The sequence below is a fragment of the Cervus elaphus genome, chromosome 7 (assembly GCF_910594005.1).
Source record: "Cervus elaphus chromosome 7, mCerEla1.1, whole genome shotgun sequence".
Classification (NCBI taxonomy): domain Eukaryota; kingdom Metazoa; phylum Chordata; class Mammalia; order Artiodactyla; family Cervidae; genus Cervus; species Cervus elaphus.
Window position 1 is genome coordinate 9,087,305 of NC_057821.1, and position 17,344 is coordinate 9,104,648.

At 62.3% G+C, this 17,344-nt stretch overlaps 2 protein-coding genes and 1 long non-coding RNA gene across 6 annotated transcripts; 1 reads left to right on the top strand and 2 right to left on the bottom strand.

Annotated features, from left to right (window-relative positions):
- The first annotated feature begins 476 nt into the window (after positions 1 to 476).
- On the top strand, positions 477 to 5,489 carry LOC122696943 (gametogenetin-binding protein 1-like). Its single transcript, XM_043907184.1, has 6 exons — positions 477 to 971; positions 1,677 to 1,786; positions 2,169 to 2,263; positions 2,425 to 2,575; positions 3,492 to 3,631; positions 5,239 to 5,489. The coding sequence occupies exons 1-6, from the start codon at positions 520 to 522 to the stop codon at positions 5,287 to 5,289; spliced, it is 999 nt and encodes a 332-aa protein (XP_043763119.1). The 5' UTR covers positions 477 to 519; the 3' UTR covers positions 5,290 to 5,489.
- A 3,488-nt stretch (positions 5,490 to 8,977) lies between these two features.
- Positions 8,978 to 12,339, bottom strand: LOC122696944 (collagen alpha-1(X) chain-like). 4 transcript variants are annotated; one of them, XM_043907186.1, is made up of 5 exons: positions 12,268 to 12,339; positions 12,074 to 12,141; positions 11,301 to 11,347; positions 10,507 to 10,717; positions 8,978 to 9,623 (listed from the first exon to the last, which is right to left on the bottom strand). In XM_043907186.1, exons 4-5 carry the CDS (start codon positions 10,588 to 10,590, stop codon positions 9,021 to 9,023), a joined length of 687 nt encoding a protein of 228 aa, XP_043763121.1. In that variant the 5' UTR covers positions 10,591 to 10,717; positions 11,301 to 11,347; positions 12,074 to 12,141; positions 12,268 to 12,339; the 3' UTR covers positions 8,978 to 9,020. The 4 variants fall into 4 exon arrangements, with proteins under 4 accessions (XP_043763121.1, XP_043763123.1, XP_043763124.1 ...); XM_043907188.1 differs by lacking the exon at positions 11,301 to 11,347; XM_043907189.1 differs by lacking the exons at positions 12,074 to 12,141; positions 12,268 to 12,339 and having other exon boundaries at positions 11,305 to 11,321.
- A 1,313-nt stretch (positions 12,340 to 13,652) lies between these two features.
- On the bottom strand, positions 13,653 to 17,001 carry LOC122696947. The gene is made up of 3 exons (XR_006341962.1): positions 16,396 to 17,001; positions 15,696 to 15,772; positions 13,653 to 13,731 (listed from the first exon to the last, which is right to left on the bottom strand). It is a non-coding gene; the product is annotated as an uncharacterized LOC122696947 (long non-coding RNA).
- Positions 17,002 to 17,344: the final 343 nt, after the last annotated feature.

The window sequence follows — 17,344 nt, forward strand, 5'->3', positions numbered from 1 at the left end:
CGCCAGGCGCCTACCTTGGTGGTCTCCACAGGGGAAATGTGACGTCACCCTGAGTGTGACGGGCAGGCACGCAGGAAGGAGGGCACGGGGTGGGGGGGGGCGCGCCAGCTGGACGCTGAGAAGGGAGGGAAGGGGGAGGACAGCCACCACCGGCTGCGGGGAATGAGTGGATCCCAAGGACGGCAGGGCCGCAGGGGAAGGACAGGCGGGGAGGAGAGAGCCCTGGGCTGCCCTGGACCCCATCCTCAGAGCTAGGGTTCCTCGGGACTGCTCTGCCTGCCCCGCCACTGTCTCCTGGGGCCTCCCCAACCCCCTCCAAGCCCCCACCCCAGCTGGCTCCCCAGGCCTTGTCAAACCCCTGCCCACTCTGCTCCCAACGAATGCCCCCCCCGCCCCCGCCTTCTAGAACTCCTGGAAGTTTCCAACTGGAGGTTTTCAATTTGAAAACCCCCTTCCGTTGTTAAGCAGTTGGTCCTGTGGTGGCTGCTGCGGCCCCTCCGAGTCAGGGACCCTCTCAGGATGGAGGCCCCTGCTTCAGGCCCTCGACCCCGAATTTTGGGCCGCTCCTCCATGTTCTGCTTTTTCCGGAGCTTGGTGGGCAGCAAGCGCAGCCCGAAGAGCTCAGACAAGGCCCCGCAGAAGGGCCTGAGGGGGCAGGACGCCGTCCCCTTGATGACCAACCGTCACCGTTGGGGACGAGCTGCGTGGAGGGAGACCAGGCCTCCCACCAGGCTGACCTGCGCCCGCCCTGGGGCCCTGCCGCGGCCCAGCCCCTCGGGGCTGGAGATGGGGGCCCCAGGGCCCCAGACCTCCCCAGCCGCAAAGGTCCTGAGGGTCGTGGCTCAGAGCGTAGAGATGAAGCCAGTCCTGCCCAGAGGAAGCCAGGAGGTGCTGGGCCACCTGTCTGAGCTGGAGGAGAGGGAAGAGGCGGCCACAGGGGAGGCCTCAGGGAATACGGGCACCTCAGAAAGGTGAGGGGCTGGGCCGGGGATGGAGGAGCTGGGGGGAGTCAGGGTGTCAGGAGGGAGGAGGACGTGGGCCTGAGGTTTGAGGACCCGAACTGGGGACAGACCAGGGGCTTCCCTGGTAGCTCAACTGCTAAAGAACCCACCTGCAAGGCAGGAGACCCCTGTCTGATTCCTGGGTTGGGAAGATCCCCTGGAGAAGGGAAAGGCTACCCACTCTAGTATTCGGGCCTGGAGAATTCCATGGACTGTAAAGTCCATGGGGCCGCAGAGTTGGACACGACTGAGCTACTTTCACTATCAGGAACGGACTCCTTGGGTGGGCAGAGGACTGGGTGGGCATGGTCGTTCACATCAAGGTGGAGAGGAACCTGGAGATGACAGGGAGGCTGAGACGGGGGTCCTCCTGCAAGTGAGGGGTTGTGGATAGGGGCACCGAAAAGACAAGAGTATAGGCCAGGGGCTAGGAAAGGTGCGTGTGGGGTGAGTTGGGCCTCCCATCACTTCCCAGCTCCTTGCTGGGCCCCTCCCCTCCTCCCTACTTTTGAGGGGATCATCTTCCTCTCTGATGAAGACCCCAGAGGGCAGAGCAGAGAGCAGTGGGGAGCAGGGGGTTGGAGGAGCTGCACAGGGCCTTGGCGGGGCTTTGGGACCTTCACCACCTCCCTGGGCCCTGCCTGCCACCCCCATCTGACTGTGCTCTGGGGTCAGGGGCCACTCTGCCCAGGCCTTGGCGGTGGAGCTGGGATGCGTGCCGAGGGCCGTGGGGCCACTGGAGTTCAGCCCCGAGGCCTCCAGGGAGGAGGAGTGTCTGCTTGATGGTGAGTGCGGTGGCCACAGGCCCCGGGGGACGGCCGGGGCGTCGGGCTGGGGAGGATGCGGGGCAGTCTGAGCAGAGCTGGATCCCAGTGCCACTCGGCCCAGGCGGTGTGAGGGCGGCAAGTCGCTCAGCCTTTGTGCATCTCAGTTTCCCCATCTGTAGAATGGGAGCATGATAGCACCCCTGTCAGAGGGCATTAGCAAGGATTAAGTGAGACGTTCTCTCTTTGTGAAATGCCTAGAACTGTGCCTGGCACATAGCAGGCGTTTGCCAAAGGACACAAGGAAAGCTGGCCCTAGCTCTACCCTCCCGAAGGACCCGTGCTCCTCAGGCTGGGCCTCCACCCTTTGCTGTGGGCCCCCAGTGACCACTGCCCTCCACAGGTGACCTAAGGCTGGCCTCCTCCAAGGTGGGGGCAGCTCCCTGGAACCGCCTCCTCGGCTTGTACAAGCGGCTCCAGAAGGGGGCCATGGCCAAGGTCCGTGGGGCCCCGGCGCGTGGAGGCGGGCGGAGGCGGGGTGGGCCCGGGAGAGCGGCGCCTGTCTCACCCCGTCCTGCTCTCTGCTTGGGGGTCGGGGTCGGGGTGGGGGCCCAGGCTCGGGCCGCCCTCCTCACCTGCGGGGTGGCGGTCACACCCAGTTCCCTCTCAAGGAAGGCCTGCCCCGAGAGGAGCCAGGCGAGGAAGAGGAGGCGGAGGAGGAGGAAGACAGCGCCCTCAAGCTCTGCGTCCCAGGCACCGTCACCCTCCAGTCACCGCTGCATAAGGCCTTCAGGTCAACGGACACAGTAGGTGGGTGTGCTGCCCGCACCCCCTCACCCCGCCCCCAGCCCCGCTTTGATGGAGCGGCTCTCAGATGCGGTACCAGTTAACACCACCAGGGGGAGCCATAGGACCTAAAATGATGGCCCAGGCCGGGAGGCGGGGGAGGCCTGAGAGGTAGGCGGCGGGTTACGACCCGGACCGTGGCTCCTCGAGCACCACCCTTTCCCAGCCCAGAATTCTAGCTCCTTCAGTGGCGCCCCCCTGCACCCCCGGTTTCCCCATCAGGTGTGCACTTGCTGTGACGGTGCCCAGGGGGCCCCCCACCTTCTCCCATCGCAGCCACCTCGCCACCCTGGTGTGGCGAGCAGATGTCTTAGTGGTAATGAACGACAGCCTCCAGTAAAGTCGCCGTTGACATTTTCCTTACCATGGGCCAAACCCCCTCCTAAGCACTTTTCATGCAATGCTGCATTCTGACTCTGAGGTCGGTCCTGTTATATAGTCTCCGCTTCCCTGTGAGATCACTGGGGCCCAGAGGGGTTAAGTAATTTGTCGACGATCACCTCGCTGGTCAGTGGCAGAGCTGGGGCTTGAACCCCCGCGGTGTGGGTTACTCCGGACTGGTACGCTGAACTTGGTGGCTGGAGGAGGCGGGGCGGGGTGGAGCAGATATCAGCCCCTCGAGTGAACGCTGTCCCCGGGGAGGCAGGTAAAGAGAGTCACATTCACGATGGGAGCAGGGAGCCCAATGAGCGTCCTGGGACAAGCTGGGCGGTGGGGAGGTGGAGTTCGGCGGGCTCCAGGGGCCCGACTGGGGGTGACCAGGGGCCACGCAGGGCAGGGAGAGGTTTGGAGAGCTGGGGCCACTTCACCTTCCTCAGATCCCAGGCAGGTTGCAGCTGCCCCCTCCTGCCTGTCCCATGCCCGTCTCTCTGGCTCTCAGGTTTTGTGGAGGCGGAGCTAAAGAAGCTTCTGGTTGTTCAGCGGGAGTCCCGCCTCTGGAAGATGGGCGGCTACGACGGCCGGGAGCTGCTGACCCAGCCAGAGATCACCCTGGAGGAGGCGGGCGTCGTGGACGGCCAGGTACGCCCACCCACCCACCACCCCGCCCCGCCTGCGGGCACCTGGAGCCTGGGGCTGGAGACCTCCGGTCTGCAGAGGCTGCGGGCCCAAGCTCCAGTCACCCCCGCCCCCTGCCGGGCAGGAAGGGCATAAGTCCTTCTCCGTGGTGGTCGCTCCGAGAGCAGGACCCCGACCTCCTAAGCACACGCTTCTCCATCCGGCTCGCTCTCACTTAGCCCAGAGCCCGTTGCTAAGGTGTCACTGCCACGCACTTGCTCTGTGGTTTTGGGCAAGTCCCTCCCCCTCTTTGGGGTCAGTTTCCTCATCTCCACGGGGAGGGAGTTTATCAGACGGCTTGACGGCTTCCCTGCGCCTCTGTCATTCGCATAATGTCGCTCTTTTCCGTCTTCTCTCCCAGTCACATCCACACCTCCTCCCACAAACACACACAGGCAGCGGGGGAGTCGGCAGGGGTAACAATGGGGACCACCCCCAGCCCGCCCTCTGTGATGCTGGCCTTAAAGGTTAGGCCTGTCCAGGCTTCTCTGAGTGCACTGATAGATCTGCTGATGAAAAAAATGTGTCGATTTCCTTTCTGGGTTAATTTCCATTCATTCATCAGCTCATCCTTTCCTTCAGTGGACATCTGCCCCCCTACAGTCTGTGTAGTTCACAAAAGGAAGGAGCGAAGTCTGTAGTAGCCTCTGCTGTGGCCTGACTTGCTCTGTGCCTTTGAATATGGGCTTTGGTGTCCTCACCTGGAAAGGGGGTATTGGAAGATGAGATGAACTGAGTGTGTGGCATGCGGTCAACTGCAAAGGGCACTCCAATGTCAGGGATTATGACTCACCCCTTGAGGGTCACGAATACCAGGAATCCTTGCCCACCCCCATCCTGAGCCTTAGGCCACGTCACCGGGTGCCCCGGGTGCTCTGGGGAGCCTCACCCTAACCCACACAAGTCCTGGCTCTGGTAGGGCCCCTGCTTTGGGCTTTTCCTACTGAAGGGACCTTTTCTCCCCTGCCCCCTCCAGGGCCGCCCCCTGAGCTGGCCTGCCCTGTCCCGGGCGGCGCAGTCCTAGTTTAGCCTGAGCACACCGGGGCCCACCAGGGGGTTTCTGGGTGGTGGCGGTGAGCGCAGGCTGGCGCCTCACCGGGGGACGGGGCAGCCTCCGGAAGAGCTTCCTTCCTGCTGGGGGCGTGTCGAGGGTCCTATCCTCATCACCACCCCCTCTCTCCTTGTCTGCCCTCAGGGACACCAGGCTGAGGGGGAAGGAAGCCGAGCCCGGCCTTTGGGGAATGCTGGGGCCCTGGGGGAGGGGCGCCGAGGCCGCAGAAGCGGCGCCCCGGGCTGGGGTGGGGGGGTTGCCGAGCCCCCTCGGTGTGGTGTCCAGGACAGAGGTGAGGGAGGGCATGGGCCGGCTGGGGCTGCTCCCCTCAGGCCGCAAGGAGGCGGCTCCGGGCTGGTGGGCCTGGGCCAGCTGTGGGCCCCTGGGGGCAGCTTCAGAAAGGTGGTCTTGGGGTACTTACCTCTGGGGGTGCAGGTGGGACGTTCAGGGGGGCACTGAACAGGGAGAGGAGAGTCCAAAGACGCCAAGTCCTCAACTTTCACCCACTTGTTACCCCCAGCACCTGCTTCTGGAGGAGATGGACGAGATGGGAAACTGGCCTCCAGAGTGAAGCCAGCGCCGCCTGGGGTCCCTGCAGGTGTGGAGGGATGGAGCCCCGCTTCTCAGGGCACCTCAAGGAGCCCCTGGGGGCAAGGGGGTCTCAAGATAACCCGTGTCTGTGCATCTGCAGGGTGGGCCTGCCCGGCAGACTGCTCCCGCTCGTCAAAGTCAGGCCCAGCACGTTACTAATAAAACTCAGTTGGCATTGGGCTCCTTGGCTGTCTGTCTGCGGAGCCCGCCCCTCGTCCTGCACCGGGAACAAGCCCAGTGTACCCAGGGTCTCCGTCTCGTTCTCGTCGGGGCCCACAGGCCCCAGGCCACCCCAGCTGCAGAGCCCCAGGCTCCATCTGAGCTGGAAGACAGCAGGTCTGATGCACCTGACCCGGGGAGGGAAGGACCTGGGGGCCACGAGGCCTGCAGGCCCTGACTTCCCTTCCTCTTGAGTTCCCAGGCCTATCGTGGGGCCTCCCGGGAGGATCCGGGAATTCTCCAGCAGGAAGTCCCTGCCCAGCCGGCATGGGGACAAAGCCAGGAAAGCAGACCATGGGGACCTGCCCCAGGGACCGGGCTGGGGGCAGGTGAGAGGCCCCTGGGTAAATGGAGGTGTGCCACAGGGGTGGGGGGGCCGGGGCCCACTCTGCCAAGCGGAGTGCCGGGCACCTCTGGGGACCCTGGGTGCAGGGAGGCCCAGACATCTAGGAGAAGACCTTCCTCCAGCTCTACCGAATTCCAGAAGCGAAGGTGGGGTTGAGTTACTGGCCATGGGAGGCACACCTTCATCCCTGGCTTCGTGGGCATCCAATGGGGGGAGGGCCAGCACAGTTTGGACACCAAGAGGCGCTGTTTGCCGGGAGGGCCGGCTGGCTGCCGGTGGGATGCTCGTTCATTCCCTCCCGGTGGGGTCTGGGCTCTGAGCCCCCAGAGTACACGTGAGACAGCTCACACCGCCCCAAGGCTTATCAACACCACTGCTGTTTACAGACACACACACGCCTTCTCCACGGGGCTCCCACTGGGTCCAGCCCAAAGGCCTGTACAGAGCTGAAGTTCAGTGTCAGAACACGGAAGCCGCTTGAATAATTATTGTGATTGATTACAGCAGCTGTTTGTCAGTCAGATGGGAGTGCCTGGGGGCGGGGGTGGTGGTCAGCCCGCTGACCTCCCGCCCAGCCCAGCGAAGGTGAGTGCCTTGCCTGCCTCCCACCCCCCAGCCGGGGCTCAGAGGGGAGCTCGGAGACAAGATGGCTAGTGATTCACAAGTGGGCCAGGGCTTCCCAGGCAGACTGCCCACCCCCTGGAATCCTTGACTCAGGCCCTGAGCTGGTGCCGGTGGAAGGGCCCATGCGGACTGTCCCCCTGAGTCAGCTGGGAGGCGGCCTTGTGATCAGATGACTCACCTGGGCCCTGATTCCTTCCTCCAGGATGTTGGCCGGTGGGAAGCGTAGGGGCCTCGGAGGGCGGCCTGTGGGCTTCCTGGCGTCTTCCCCGTGGACGCAGCCCTCCTCACAGACTCCATGAAGAGGGTGCTTCTCTGCCTTCCCCCTTCCTGGGAGGCCCCCAAACTTGGTGCCAGCCATGCGCAGGCTGGAGGGGGACCCCCAGGCGCAGAGCAGTCCAGACGCCTCTCTGCCTCCTCCCCCGGTGTCTTTGGGCAGGACCAGCAGCCCCTGGGCACAGGCAGGCACCACAGTGGGTCAGGGTAGGCTGGGCCCTGCAGGCAGCGGCTCACGTGAGCCAAGGGGCCTGCGAGGGACCTCCCCAAGTGGACCTCGGTTCTTGGGGAGCGTCTCAGCCTTGGACACCCCCCTCTCTGCTCATCTCTTTCCATTTCTGTCAAGTGAGGGTCCTGGCACCGCGTGGTCCACCTGCCTCCCTGGGTTCCTGTGAACCCCAGGGAGGAAGGTCAGTAAGGCTGGGAGCAGAAATGGGGTCTGAGTCAACGCAGGCTTGAGGGCCCCTCCCCGGCCCCAGATGGTCCTTGGCCGGCTTCTGTGGATGGGCCTGGCTTGACGCTCACGAGCGGGGAAGGCGGGGGTGACAAGGCCCAGGGACCTGCTGTGGGGGAAGGCCTGGGGGGCGTGTGCAGGGGGCCAGGCACAGGCCCACCCTGCAAGGGGCCAGGGGCCAGGCAGGTGTGCCCGAAAGGCTTTGGGGGAATGCTGCCGATGCATCTGTGGGTCTGGCCCGAGGCCTGGGCGGCACTGCAAGCTGTCTTCCCAGGACTTTGGTGGAGGTCCAGTGTTTAGGACACCGCGCTTCCACTGCAGGGGGCACAGGTTCGATCCCTGGTCAGGGGATCAAGACCCGGCCTGCCATCCCTGGTGTGCAGGCAGCGAGGGGAGGCGGCTGTGCACCACTTGCAGGGTGGGTCCTGTACCAGGGGGCTTGGCTTGGGGGCGAGGGGCTCTGAAACCCCGAGAGCTGCCTCTTTCTCATATGCGCAAAGGGGCCAGTCAGGCTGCCGGTGCCCTAGTCAGGTCCAAGTCGAGCTGAACGTCAGAACTCACCAGCCGCTGCCCCGTCCCGATGTCTCTCTCCACCCCTCGTCTTCCGCCACCGCTCACTGTTGGTAGCGGCATGTGGGCCTCTGTTTCTATCTCTCTTACTGCATATCTGGGGGGGACAGAGGTGAGAAACAGCCCCTGGATCTATTCTGAGGGTACCTGGGGGACAGTGGGGCTGAAAGGAAGGCAGTAGGTGGTGGGGGGGGGGGCAATAGGGTGGACGGAAAGGTGGGCAGGGTGAGAGGCAGGCCTGCCTGCCCGGGGAGATGGCGGGTGGGGCTCCTGGGCAGGGCCTTCGAGGAAAATGCCACCTTGAGGCCTGCGCAGAGGCAGTGGTGGTCAGCATTGCCTCTCCCAGGGCAAGGGAAGGGCAGCGCCCCCTGGGTCGTTTTCCAGGTGGAAAAGGAGCTGCAGGCGCAGAGGGGAGAGGCTCCACCAGGTGGCAGCCAAAGCGCCAGCTTGACAAGCTCACGTGACAGCAGGCAGGCCCCTGACCTCCCTGGGCCTCAGTTTTCACTTCCTGGAAATGGGCGAATCACAGGCTTCCCTTGCAGGCTGAGTGAAGCGCTGTTTGGCAGGGATCAAATACCAATACTGATTAAGCACCCACCACATCCTGTTCTAGGCAATGGGGCGGCGGGCGCGGGGTGGGGGGCCGTGAACAAGACACTCTGAATCTCCACTTTTTGAGCGCTTAGGATTGCTAGCAGGATAAACTGAACAGAGACTGGATCCGGGCGTGGCAGGTGCTGTGAGGAAGCTGCTGGGCGGCTGTCTCAGAGGGTGGGACGGGGAGGCCTCTCTGAGGAGGTCCTGTCGACGCAGGGACCACCAGGACGGGAGGGCAGGGACCGTCGGGGAACGCCCCGGGCCGGGGAGCAGCAGGGGCCGATGCCCTGAGGCAGGAGCAGGCCTGGGGCGTGTGAGGGACGGGAAGCAGACCTGCGTGGTGTGGCGACAGGGGCAGTGAGATCAGGAAGGAAGGAGATCACATCCTTTGTTGATCCGGGTTTTGAGAGTTTATTTTTATTTATCTTAAAAGTTTCTCTTTATCTGCCTGTGGCGGGTCTTAGCTGCAGCAGGCAGGGTCTTTAATTGCAGTTTGCAGGATCTAGTTCCCTGACCAGGGATCGAACCCCGGCTTCCTGCATTGGGAGTCTTAGCCGGTGGATCCACCAGGGAAGTCCCTTGAGGGGTTTAAGCTTATCAGACCGAGTGACCAGACGTGGTTAACATTTTAAAAGACCCCCTTGGCGGCTGCATAGGGACGAGACCGTAGGAGTGAGCGGGGGTGAGGCGTGGGCCGCGCAGGAGGTTGCTGGGGTCCGGGGTGAGTTCCTCGCTGGCTGCTGCTGTGAGGAGGGCAGTGGGGCGGCGTTGAAAGCGGCAGTGAGGAGTACCGGAGGGGCTCGACCACCAGGGGGCGCCCCCGGCCCTCGGCGCTCAGCCGGGCCCCCGCCGCCGCCTCCGGGTGGGCAGGGTCAGCCTCGCGGTGTGCAGTCGGAGGAGGGCCTGCCGGCCACCGTGGGCGACGGCGGCCGGGGCAGGCGCTTGGCCTCAGCAGGGCCTGTGCGCGCTCAGGCCCCGCAAATGCGCCCTGGCCTCGACGGCCCCGCCATCCGAGGATGCCCCCGCCCACAAAGGTGTGCACCTGGGCCAGATGCCCAGCAGTGGTTATTTTCATGTACCCCTCACCCCGCACCCCCGGATCCCCGGGTCGCGGAGGGCTGGGGCTGCCTCTGCTGAAGGCAGTTCCATTTAACCTGTCCGGAGACCAAGCAGAAACGATTCCTCCCTGTCCTCCTGAAATCCACAGTGCGCAGGTGGGGTCAGGGCAACCCTGCAATAAAAATCAGAGCAGGATGTTGCTATAACACAGGATTGGAAAGCAGAGGAAGGAGCCAGTGATTCCATCAGGGAGGAACCTAGAAGGCCTCAAAGAGGAGGAGGCACCATCTGTGACTTGGGCTTGCAGGAGCAGGAGGGATTTGACAGGTGAAGCAAGGGGAGAGGGCATGCCTGCCAGGGGGACCCGCTGGGGATGGGGGGAGTGTCCAGTCGGCACTGGGGCCCCACTGTCTGCCTCTCTGACCCACACGGAACCGCCCCGGTCTCCCCTCTCCCAGGTCTCCCTGTTTGGTCCGCCCGTATGTGAACTGGGCTCCCTGACGACTGTCTCTCTGTACACGTGCGGCCTCGGGCCTTGGCTGGGCTCGGATCACAGCCACACTTCCCGAGCCCCTCACGGCTGCTGCCCCCAGGTCTTCCCGGCTCCTTCTCACAGCCCTGCCCACCCTATACAGCTCGACTCTGGCAGCTCCTCTTCTGGGGTCCTCACAGCTCCCTGCCTATGGAACTAATGGGGTCCACGTGTTTCCCTGCTCCCCCCTCCCCTGGACAGACGCATCGTGAAGGCAGGCCCCGGGGGGCTTTGTCCCCAGGCCTGCATGCCCAGCACGGTGGCTGGCACAGAGCGGGCTCAGCAGTACCAGGCTGAGAGAGGGAGGGCGGGCAGCGGCAGGAGGGCCTCGAGGGCAGAGCTGGAGTGTAGGGGCCGGGCTACATAGGGCCGACTAAGCCAAGCTCAGCGGCTTGCTGTGCATCCTCAGGGCAGTGGGAGCTGTCGAGGGCTATAGAGGTGGGGGAGCGGCTCTATCGTGGCATCTAGGATGAGGCGTGCGGTGGAGAGGCAGTGGGGGCAGGGGGTAAGTAGGGGCGCTTACACTTGTTGTAGTGAGAGGTGCGGGGCTGAGCTGGGACAGAGGCAGGCGGGGTGGCCGGGAGGACCCTCCGGCAGCGCTTCTCATCGGGGCCGTCGTGTCTGCCCAGGGACATTCGGCAGCGTCTGGCAACGTTTCTGGCTTGTCACAGCTTGGGCCGGGGTGCTCCCAGCATCTCGTGGTGGAGACCTCCCTAGTATCAGTGTATCCTCATCTTTAATGAAGATTATTGGGAAGAATAAATGGGTTAATGCACGTTCAGTGTTTCGAAAAGTGGCTGATGTATTAAGCACTAGGTAACATGAGTTACTGTTGCTTTTTCCTTTTTAGCCACACTGTGCGGCTTGTAGAATCTTATTTTTCGGATCAGGTCAGAGATTGAACCTGGGCCCCAGCAGTGAAAGTGCTGAGTCCTAGCCGCTGGACTTCCAATGAATTCCTGAGCTCCTGTTATTTTAAAACATAAACGCTTTAAAAATACTAAAAAAAGAAAAAAAAACAGTTTAAAAAAACAACTAAACAGTTAATATTAATAATAATTCCTCTGTCGAAAGCCCTACACTGAATCTCCATCACCCAAGTGAGAGCCAGTTCCTTCCAAGGCCCCTTCCCGTCTGGGCCCTCTCTGTCTTCAGCCTCATCTGTCTGCCCTCCTGCTGTCTCTGTGTGCTCCGGCCATGCTGGCCTCTGCTGTTTCCGGCACACTCAGCCGGCTCCTGCCTCAGGGCCTTTGCACGTGCTGTTCCCGCTGTGTTGCCAGCTCTGCTCCTAGAAACTTACATGACTCACTTCCGTACCTACTTGACGTCTTTCCTTTGCTGTCATCTGTCACCTTCTCAGTCACCTGTATAAAGAAAAAACCTCTCTCTCTTCCAGGCCACTCCCTCTCTGTGCCCCTCCCCTGCTTCATTTGTCTTCACAGCACTTCCATCATCTGACACATGTATTTAGTTTGTTTATGTGCTTAGGGCCGCTCAGCTGGAACATGAGCTTCACCAGGGCAGGCAGTGTTGCCTGTTTTGTTTGCTGCTCTGTCCCCAGGGTCTAGAGCCTTACCAGTACCTTCCAAACACCCTTACACATTGCTTAAATGAATGAATGGAGTGAATGCAAAGCCCCTCCAGGAGAGGTAGGGCGGGCATGGAAAGAAGGTAGGACTGTGAAGGGGAAGGAGGGGCCTGAACGTATCTCTGGAAGGGCCAAGGTCCTGGCACTGCCTGGAGCGTGGAGCTGGCGCATCCGCCCTCCCCAGACCTCCCGCCCCAGCCCGCTGGCTGGGACCCTCCCGCTATCAGTGCCCTGCCCTACCCGCCAGGCCCCAAACACGCCACCCCCAGTCTGGGCAAGTGACCAGGTCTGAACAAAGTGTCCTTTCCCCTTTGATAAGCTGCCTCCTTCCAGGGGCACTCAGGCCAGGATATGTCCTGCTGCTCAGGAAGTGCCTGAAGGCCTGGGTGGGCCCCTGGAGTGGGCACTGGCTGCTGCAGCAGCCACCCTGCCCAGAGGCCCAGCAGAGGAGCGAGGGCAGCGGCCGGGGGGACCCCTGCCCACAGCCAGCCCCAGCACGCACCTGCGCCTCGTTCCTTCAGCGGAAGTCTCTTGAGAGCCTCTTGGGTGCACAGCTGTGAGCAGGGGGCCCTGGTGGGCGTGGGTGAGGGAGGGCAGAGGCTGGGTGACAGGCTGTCACACGTGGGGTGCTGGCCTGCCTGGGGCACTTTGCCCTGGGGACTGTGGGGCAGGCGGGGTGCTGGGGGGACATTTTACCTCTTGGTTCAGGGGAGGAGCTGGAGATGACGTGTTTGTCTGGCCTCTCTGGCCCCCCACACCCCCTCCCCCGTTTCTGCAGGTGTTTCCGTGGTTGACTGTGCCACCAGGAAGCTGTCCATGGTTTCTGATGATCGTCACCCTCTTCTTGCGAGCCCTGAATCGTGAGACCCCAGGATCTGACTCCCAGCCCATAGGCTTCCTTCACGCTCAGCCCCTCCCCCTGAAGCCCTATCCCCCCATACTGCCTTGACTTCCCCGTCAGCCCTGCAGAACCTGGGTCCTCAGGGAGGGGAGGACCTGGGTCCTTGGTGATGGAGCACAGTTTCTTCCAGGGAGTGGGGCAACCCTCCCACCTCCAGCCTCATGCACGAGTCCTTGTGGGCACACACACTCACACTCAAACACCGCTGGGGCACTTGCACCACCACCCACACACACCTCTCCAGGTCACTCACCCATCCTGGGCCTCAGGGCCCAAGGGCCCCTTGGCCTTCACTGTCACAGACGGGCTGGATGGAGCTGAGGCAGGTGCAGGGGCCCAGGCTCTACACTCTCAGGGCCCCAGTCTTTGTAGGACGGATGCTGCCTCGAGGTCTCCTGGTGTCCCCCATGGCCTGTAACCTGTGAGATCCCAGGTTGCACGGGGAGAGAGCCCTGCTCTGAGACGTCACCTGAGGTCAGTCTAAAACATGGGCCCAACACCCTTTGGCTGTCTTCCCAGGGAGAGGGGATCCGTGTCCTTCTCCCCTTGCTTCTGGAAGGGCCATGACTGCCTCCATCATCAGGTACTGTGGGAGTGATGCTCTGTGACTGCTGAGGCTGAGTTAGAGAAGACCACCCAGGTTCCACCTCTTCCCTCTGGGATAAAGCAGCCCCTCTGTAAGAAGTCAGAAGCCACGTGGAGGGGGTCCCATCTGCAGTTCAGGGGCGCTCCTCCTGCTGGCCCTGCTGGGAGCAGCCATTGTGCACCACCAGCCCAGCGGAGCCTTGAGATGACTCCACCCCAGCTGGCATCTGACGGCAATGACTCGGCAGACCCCCAGCAAGACCCAGTTTCTGGAAGCCAGGCCCTTCCCAAACTCCTGACTCACAGAACTTTGAGCAAAATGAAATGGCCGTTGTTTCACACGACCAGGTTTTGGAGAATCTGTTAGGTAGCGGTAGTCATTAGAACATTGTACCCAAATATTTCTCGGTTCTTCCCTTAGTTCTCTCCCCAGCTTGTCTCTCAGGCTGAACCCACCTGGACTGGACTCAGAGGCCTCAGAGATGTGGCCTGGGGTCTGAGGATGCAGGGGGAGCTGGGTCAGGCTGCCCACCACCCACCCCGGGAGCGCTTCCCGTACCTGATAGCAGTTACCTGCCAAGATCTGACAGTGAGCCTCGGCAGCACCTCCACTGGCCCCTCCTGTTTGGCCAGGACAAGGGCTTCCCTCGTGGCTCAGATGGTAAAGAATCCGCCTGCAATGCGGGAGACATGGGTTCGATCCCTGGGTTGGGAAGATCCCCTGAAGGAGGGCATGGCAACCCACTCCAGCATTCTTGCTTGGAGAATCCCCATGGACCGAGGGGGATTCAGAGCCCCCATGGTATCTGCGGGCTACAGCCCATGGGGTCGCAAGGGTCGGACACGACTGAGCGACTGAGCACATTCACATACACCGGGTGTCCTTGATGCCTATCTCTGTGCCCGTGCTGGCTCTCAACCAGGCTCAGCCCTCAGCCTCTGGCACCCCTCTCTCCAAGGCCTGGCCTCCTGTCCCCGTCTCTTAGCTGAACAAGGCAGAAGCGCAGGATGGCCGGTCAGCAGGGCTCAGAGCTGCAGGAAACTGGGGCCTGGCACGTGACTGGGGTTTGAAGCCAGCGGGGGTGAGAAGGGCACATCAGAGACTGACCCGGCTCCCCGAGCTCCCCAGGGGGACTGGGCTCCACATCTGCCTCGCCTCTCCCATCCTCTATTGGGGTTCACTCTGGTCACCTCCATTTGTGTGTGTGCCCTTGAATCTCTGTGTCCTGGGGAACCCAAACCAGGACTGAGATGGCCAGGCGAGGCCTCACTGATATTACAGAGTTAAGACGATGAGATGTCAATAAGAGAGCATATGAGATAAACTCAGCAATGACAGCTGCCTCTGTAAAGTGCCGCCTCTGTGCCAGGGACTGGTTGCAGGGCCCGATGTCTGTCACCTCACTGGACGCTCACCACCATCCTCTGCTGTTTGGTGCTTCATCATCCCTCTTGGCAGGTAAGCAAACAGATTTAGGGAAGTCACTTATTCCAGGTCAAGAGCTAGGAAATGGCAGGTTGGCCTGGAGAGCCGGGGCTCTGATTAGCAGTGGTCCCTGTGGGCAGCCCCGCAGAGGGCAGAGGTCCTGGGCAAGAAGCGGGACATTTAAACTTAACCTTGAAGGACGAACAGATGTTGGGAAGATGGGGAATCCTGAAAAAGGCCTCGAGCCTCGGTTTCCTTGCTGTCAAGTGGTCAGAAGGACCATAGCTTTCTGAGGGCCATTTGAAGGTGACATGAGCTGATAGAGGGACCGTAGTACATGTTCAGTGAGTGCTCATTCTTCCTGCCGCTGAATGAGACCAGCGTTTGCTGCTGGTATGGGCCTGGCTGCAGGTCTGAACAGGCTCTGGAGGCAACCTTCCAGCTCCCATCCCAGCACTCGGGCCTGGAGGGGAGGAAGCTGGAGGAGCCAGAGGAAGTGGATTAGTCCGGAACCCCTGAATTTGGAATCTCACTCAGGCAGCCTAGCATATTCCTCTTTTAAAGGACCCCATCTCCTCAGACCCCTAATTCTCGAATCTCCCATTCCTGACAGCCTGGACGTCCTCCCTGCTGTCTGACCCTTTTCCTCATGCTGTGCATTTTGTCTGTTGGGACAAGGGGGAGCTAATGAATCACGGTGGTTGGCACTGGAATCTGCTGGAATCAGGGCAGGTGCAGCCTGTGTGTGGCCCGCAGATGGTGGTGCCCAGAGGCAGCCTGTCCTGGGTGCGGAGGCCCGCCTGGCCCAGGATGGAGGGAGCCAGGCTGGTCCCCCTGGAAGGTGGAGTTGGAGGAAAGAACTGGGCGGCAGCTGGAGGTGGAGGCTGGAGGCACAGGCCTTGGTGGGATCCCTGTCCCAAGTGCGAGGGTCCCCCCCGCTACCACTGAGCAGGCATTTGGGGCAGGGTCTGCGAGGGCAGAGGAGCCACTCTCTGCCAGGAATCTCTGAGAACAGAGTCCTTCCAGGTCCCCTCTCTGGGGCCCTCTGAAGCCTGAAGATGAAGCCGTAGGCTCCCTGGCCAGGCCCGCCTGAGTGCGAACCCCCCTCCGTCACTTGCTAGCTGTGTGACTTTGGGTGGATCTCTTCACCTCCCTGAACTTTCTTCCTCTGAAAAACGGAGACACCTTAGTAGCTGGGCAACCTCTACTGACCTGTTCAGTAGCGGAATTTTCCCGTCCGTCCATCAGCTATTTGTCTCCTTGGCTACAGTGAGCCGCAGCCTCCTCACCTATAAAAGGAGGATGGCAGGCTAAGAAGGGAATGGCAACCCACTCCAGTCTTCTCGCTTGGAGAATCCCATGGACAGAGAAGCCTGGAGGTTTAGGGTTCATGGGGTCGCAGAGTTGGACACGCCCGAGCGACTAACAGGCACGCACAGGCCGCGTGCGCTAGTGCAGCCAGAGCGCCACCTAGGGGTGGATGCGAGGTGTCAGCAGTGGGTGGCAGTTTTTGTTTCTCTTTCTGCCCCGCCAGGCCCCCCCAACCCCCGCCCCGCCGCCGCCCCTGCCCCTCCCGGTCCAAGAGCCTGGGCTTCGGGGGCCGTCCTCTCTGCACCCCCAGCCAACCCTGACAAGTGCTGAGGGCTGGCTGAGGTGCTGGGGACGCTCCTGGGGGTGGCTACGTTTACAAACAGGGTGTAGAACAGCAGCAGCGCCAGGCCAAGAGCTGGGCTCGGGGCTGCCAGGCCCAGCCCTTTGTGTGCTGGGGGTCAGGGGCTGGGCGGGAGCCGGGCTCCTGGTGACCAGGCTTCTCAGGCCCTCAGGGAGCTCTCCTCCTCCCTCCCGGTGCAGGCCCTGCACGCAGCACAACTTTCATCAGTGTTTGTCGGGTCCCGGGCTCAACCCTCCTCACCGGAATGCGGCTCTGAAGGCCCGAGGCTGGGTTCATTCACTGCCAACCAGGAGACTGCTGCCAACGCAGGAGACGCGGGTTCGATCCCTGGGTCGGGGAGATCCCCTGGAGGAGGGCGTGGCGACCCGCTCCAGTGTTCTTGCCTGGAGAATCCCACGCACAGAGGAGCCTGGAGGGCTACAGTCCGTGGGAGGGCTACAGTCCATGGGGTCAAAAGGAGTCAGACACCTCTGAGCACACGCACATAGGCATAGACCAGGAGAACCGCTTCCAGAGAGAAGCCTGCCCAGCGTCAATGGCCCAAACCTGGGGGGTTTTTGCAGCGTTGGGGCCTCAGCCCTAGGACTGCCTTTGGAGGTTCTGTATCTGGGTGGGAGTGGGGTGCCCTTCCTTGGGTCTCGGGCAGGCCTGGGAGCTGGGTGGGGGCTGGGAGGAAGAGGCTCATGGCTGGGCCTGGAACCCCTCCTCTCCCTGGCCCCAGCCCCCGGCCGCTCTCCATCTGGCCAGCAGCTCCCCCGCTGCCCCAGGACAAGGGCCCCAGTGTCTGCTCCCTTCCCGGGCAAACAGCAAGCCTTTCTCTCCCTCTCCCCCTAGAGCGGAGTGCCTCGACCATGACCTCCCCCCGCCCCCTCCAGAGGGCAAGGCACACCCCTCGATAGGCGACCTCTTCTGAATGCTCCAGAGACAAAGGCTGGCAAGCCGGGTGCAGGAGCGGCCTGCAGGCCTCTGTCCTGCCGAGGTGGGTGTGGGGTGCAGCTGGAGGCAGGGCCCAGCCCAGGTGGACCTGACGTCACCCCGCTCGTCTCCTGCCAGACAAAGGCTGCTCCTGCCTGGCCCTGGTCCCGGGAGGGTTTTCTCACTCCTTTCTCAAAAGGCTCACGGTGGCATTGACGTGAGCTCACCCCTCCAGACCTGCTTCCCTTGCTGGCAAGTGGAGCGTAGGGACCTA

What these genes read in the sequence shown, in the direction of transcription:
- LOC122696943 (XM_043907184.1), top strand. Translation starts at nt 520, where the DNA reads ATGGAGGCCCCTGCTTCAGGCCCTCGACCCCGAATTTTGGGCCGCTCC. An exon ending in GGAGGAGTGTCTGCTTGATG is followed by an intron (nt 1,787 to 2,168) that starts GTGAGTGCGGTG and finishes TGCCCTCCACAG; the next exon opens with GTGACCTAAGGCTGGCCTCC. An exon ending in AGAAGGGGGCCATGGCCAAG is followed by an intron (nt 2,264 to 2,424) that starts GTCCGTGGGGCC and finishes GGTCACACCCAG; the next exon opens with TTCCCTCTCAAGGAAGGCCT.
- LOC122696944 (XM_043907188.1), bottom strand. Translation starts at nt 10,590, where the DNA reads ATGAGAAGCGCTGCCGGAGGGTCCTCCCGGCCACCCCGCCTGCCTCTG. An exon ending in CACCTCTCACTACAACAAGT is followed by an intron (nt 9,624 to 10,506) that starts GTAAGCGCCCCT and finishes TTTTTATTGCAG; the next exon opens with GGTTGCCCTGACCCCACCTG.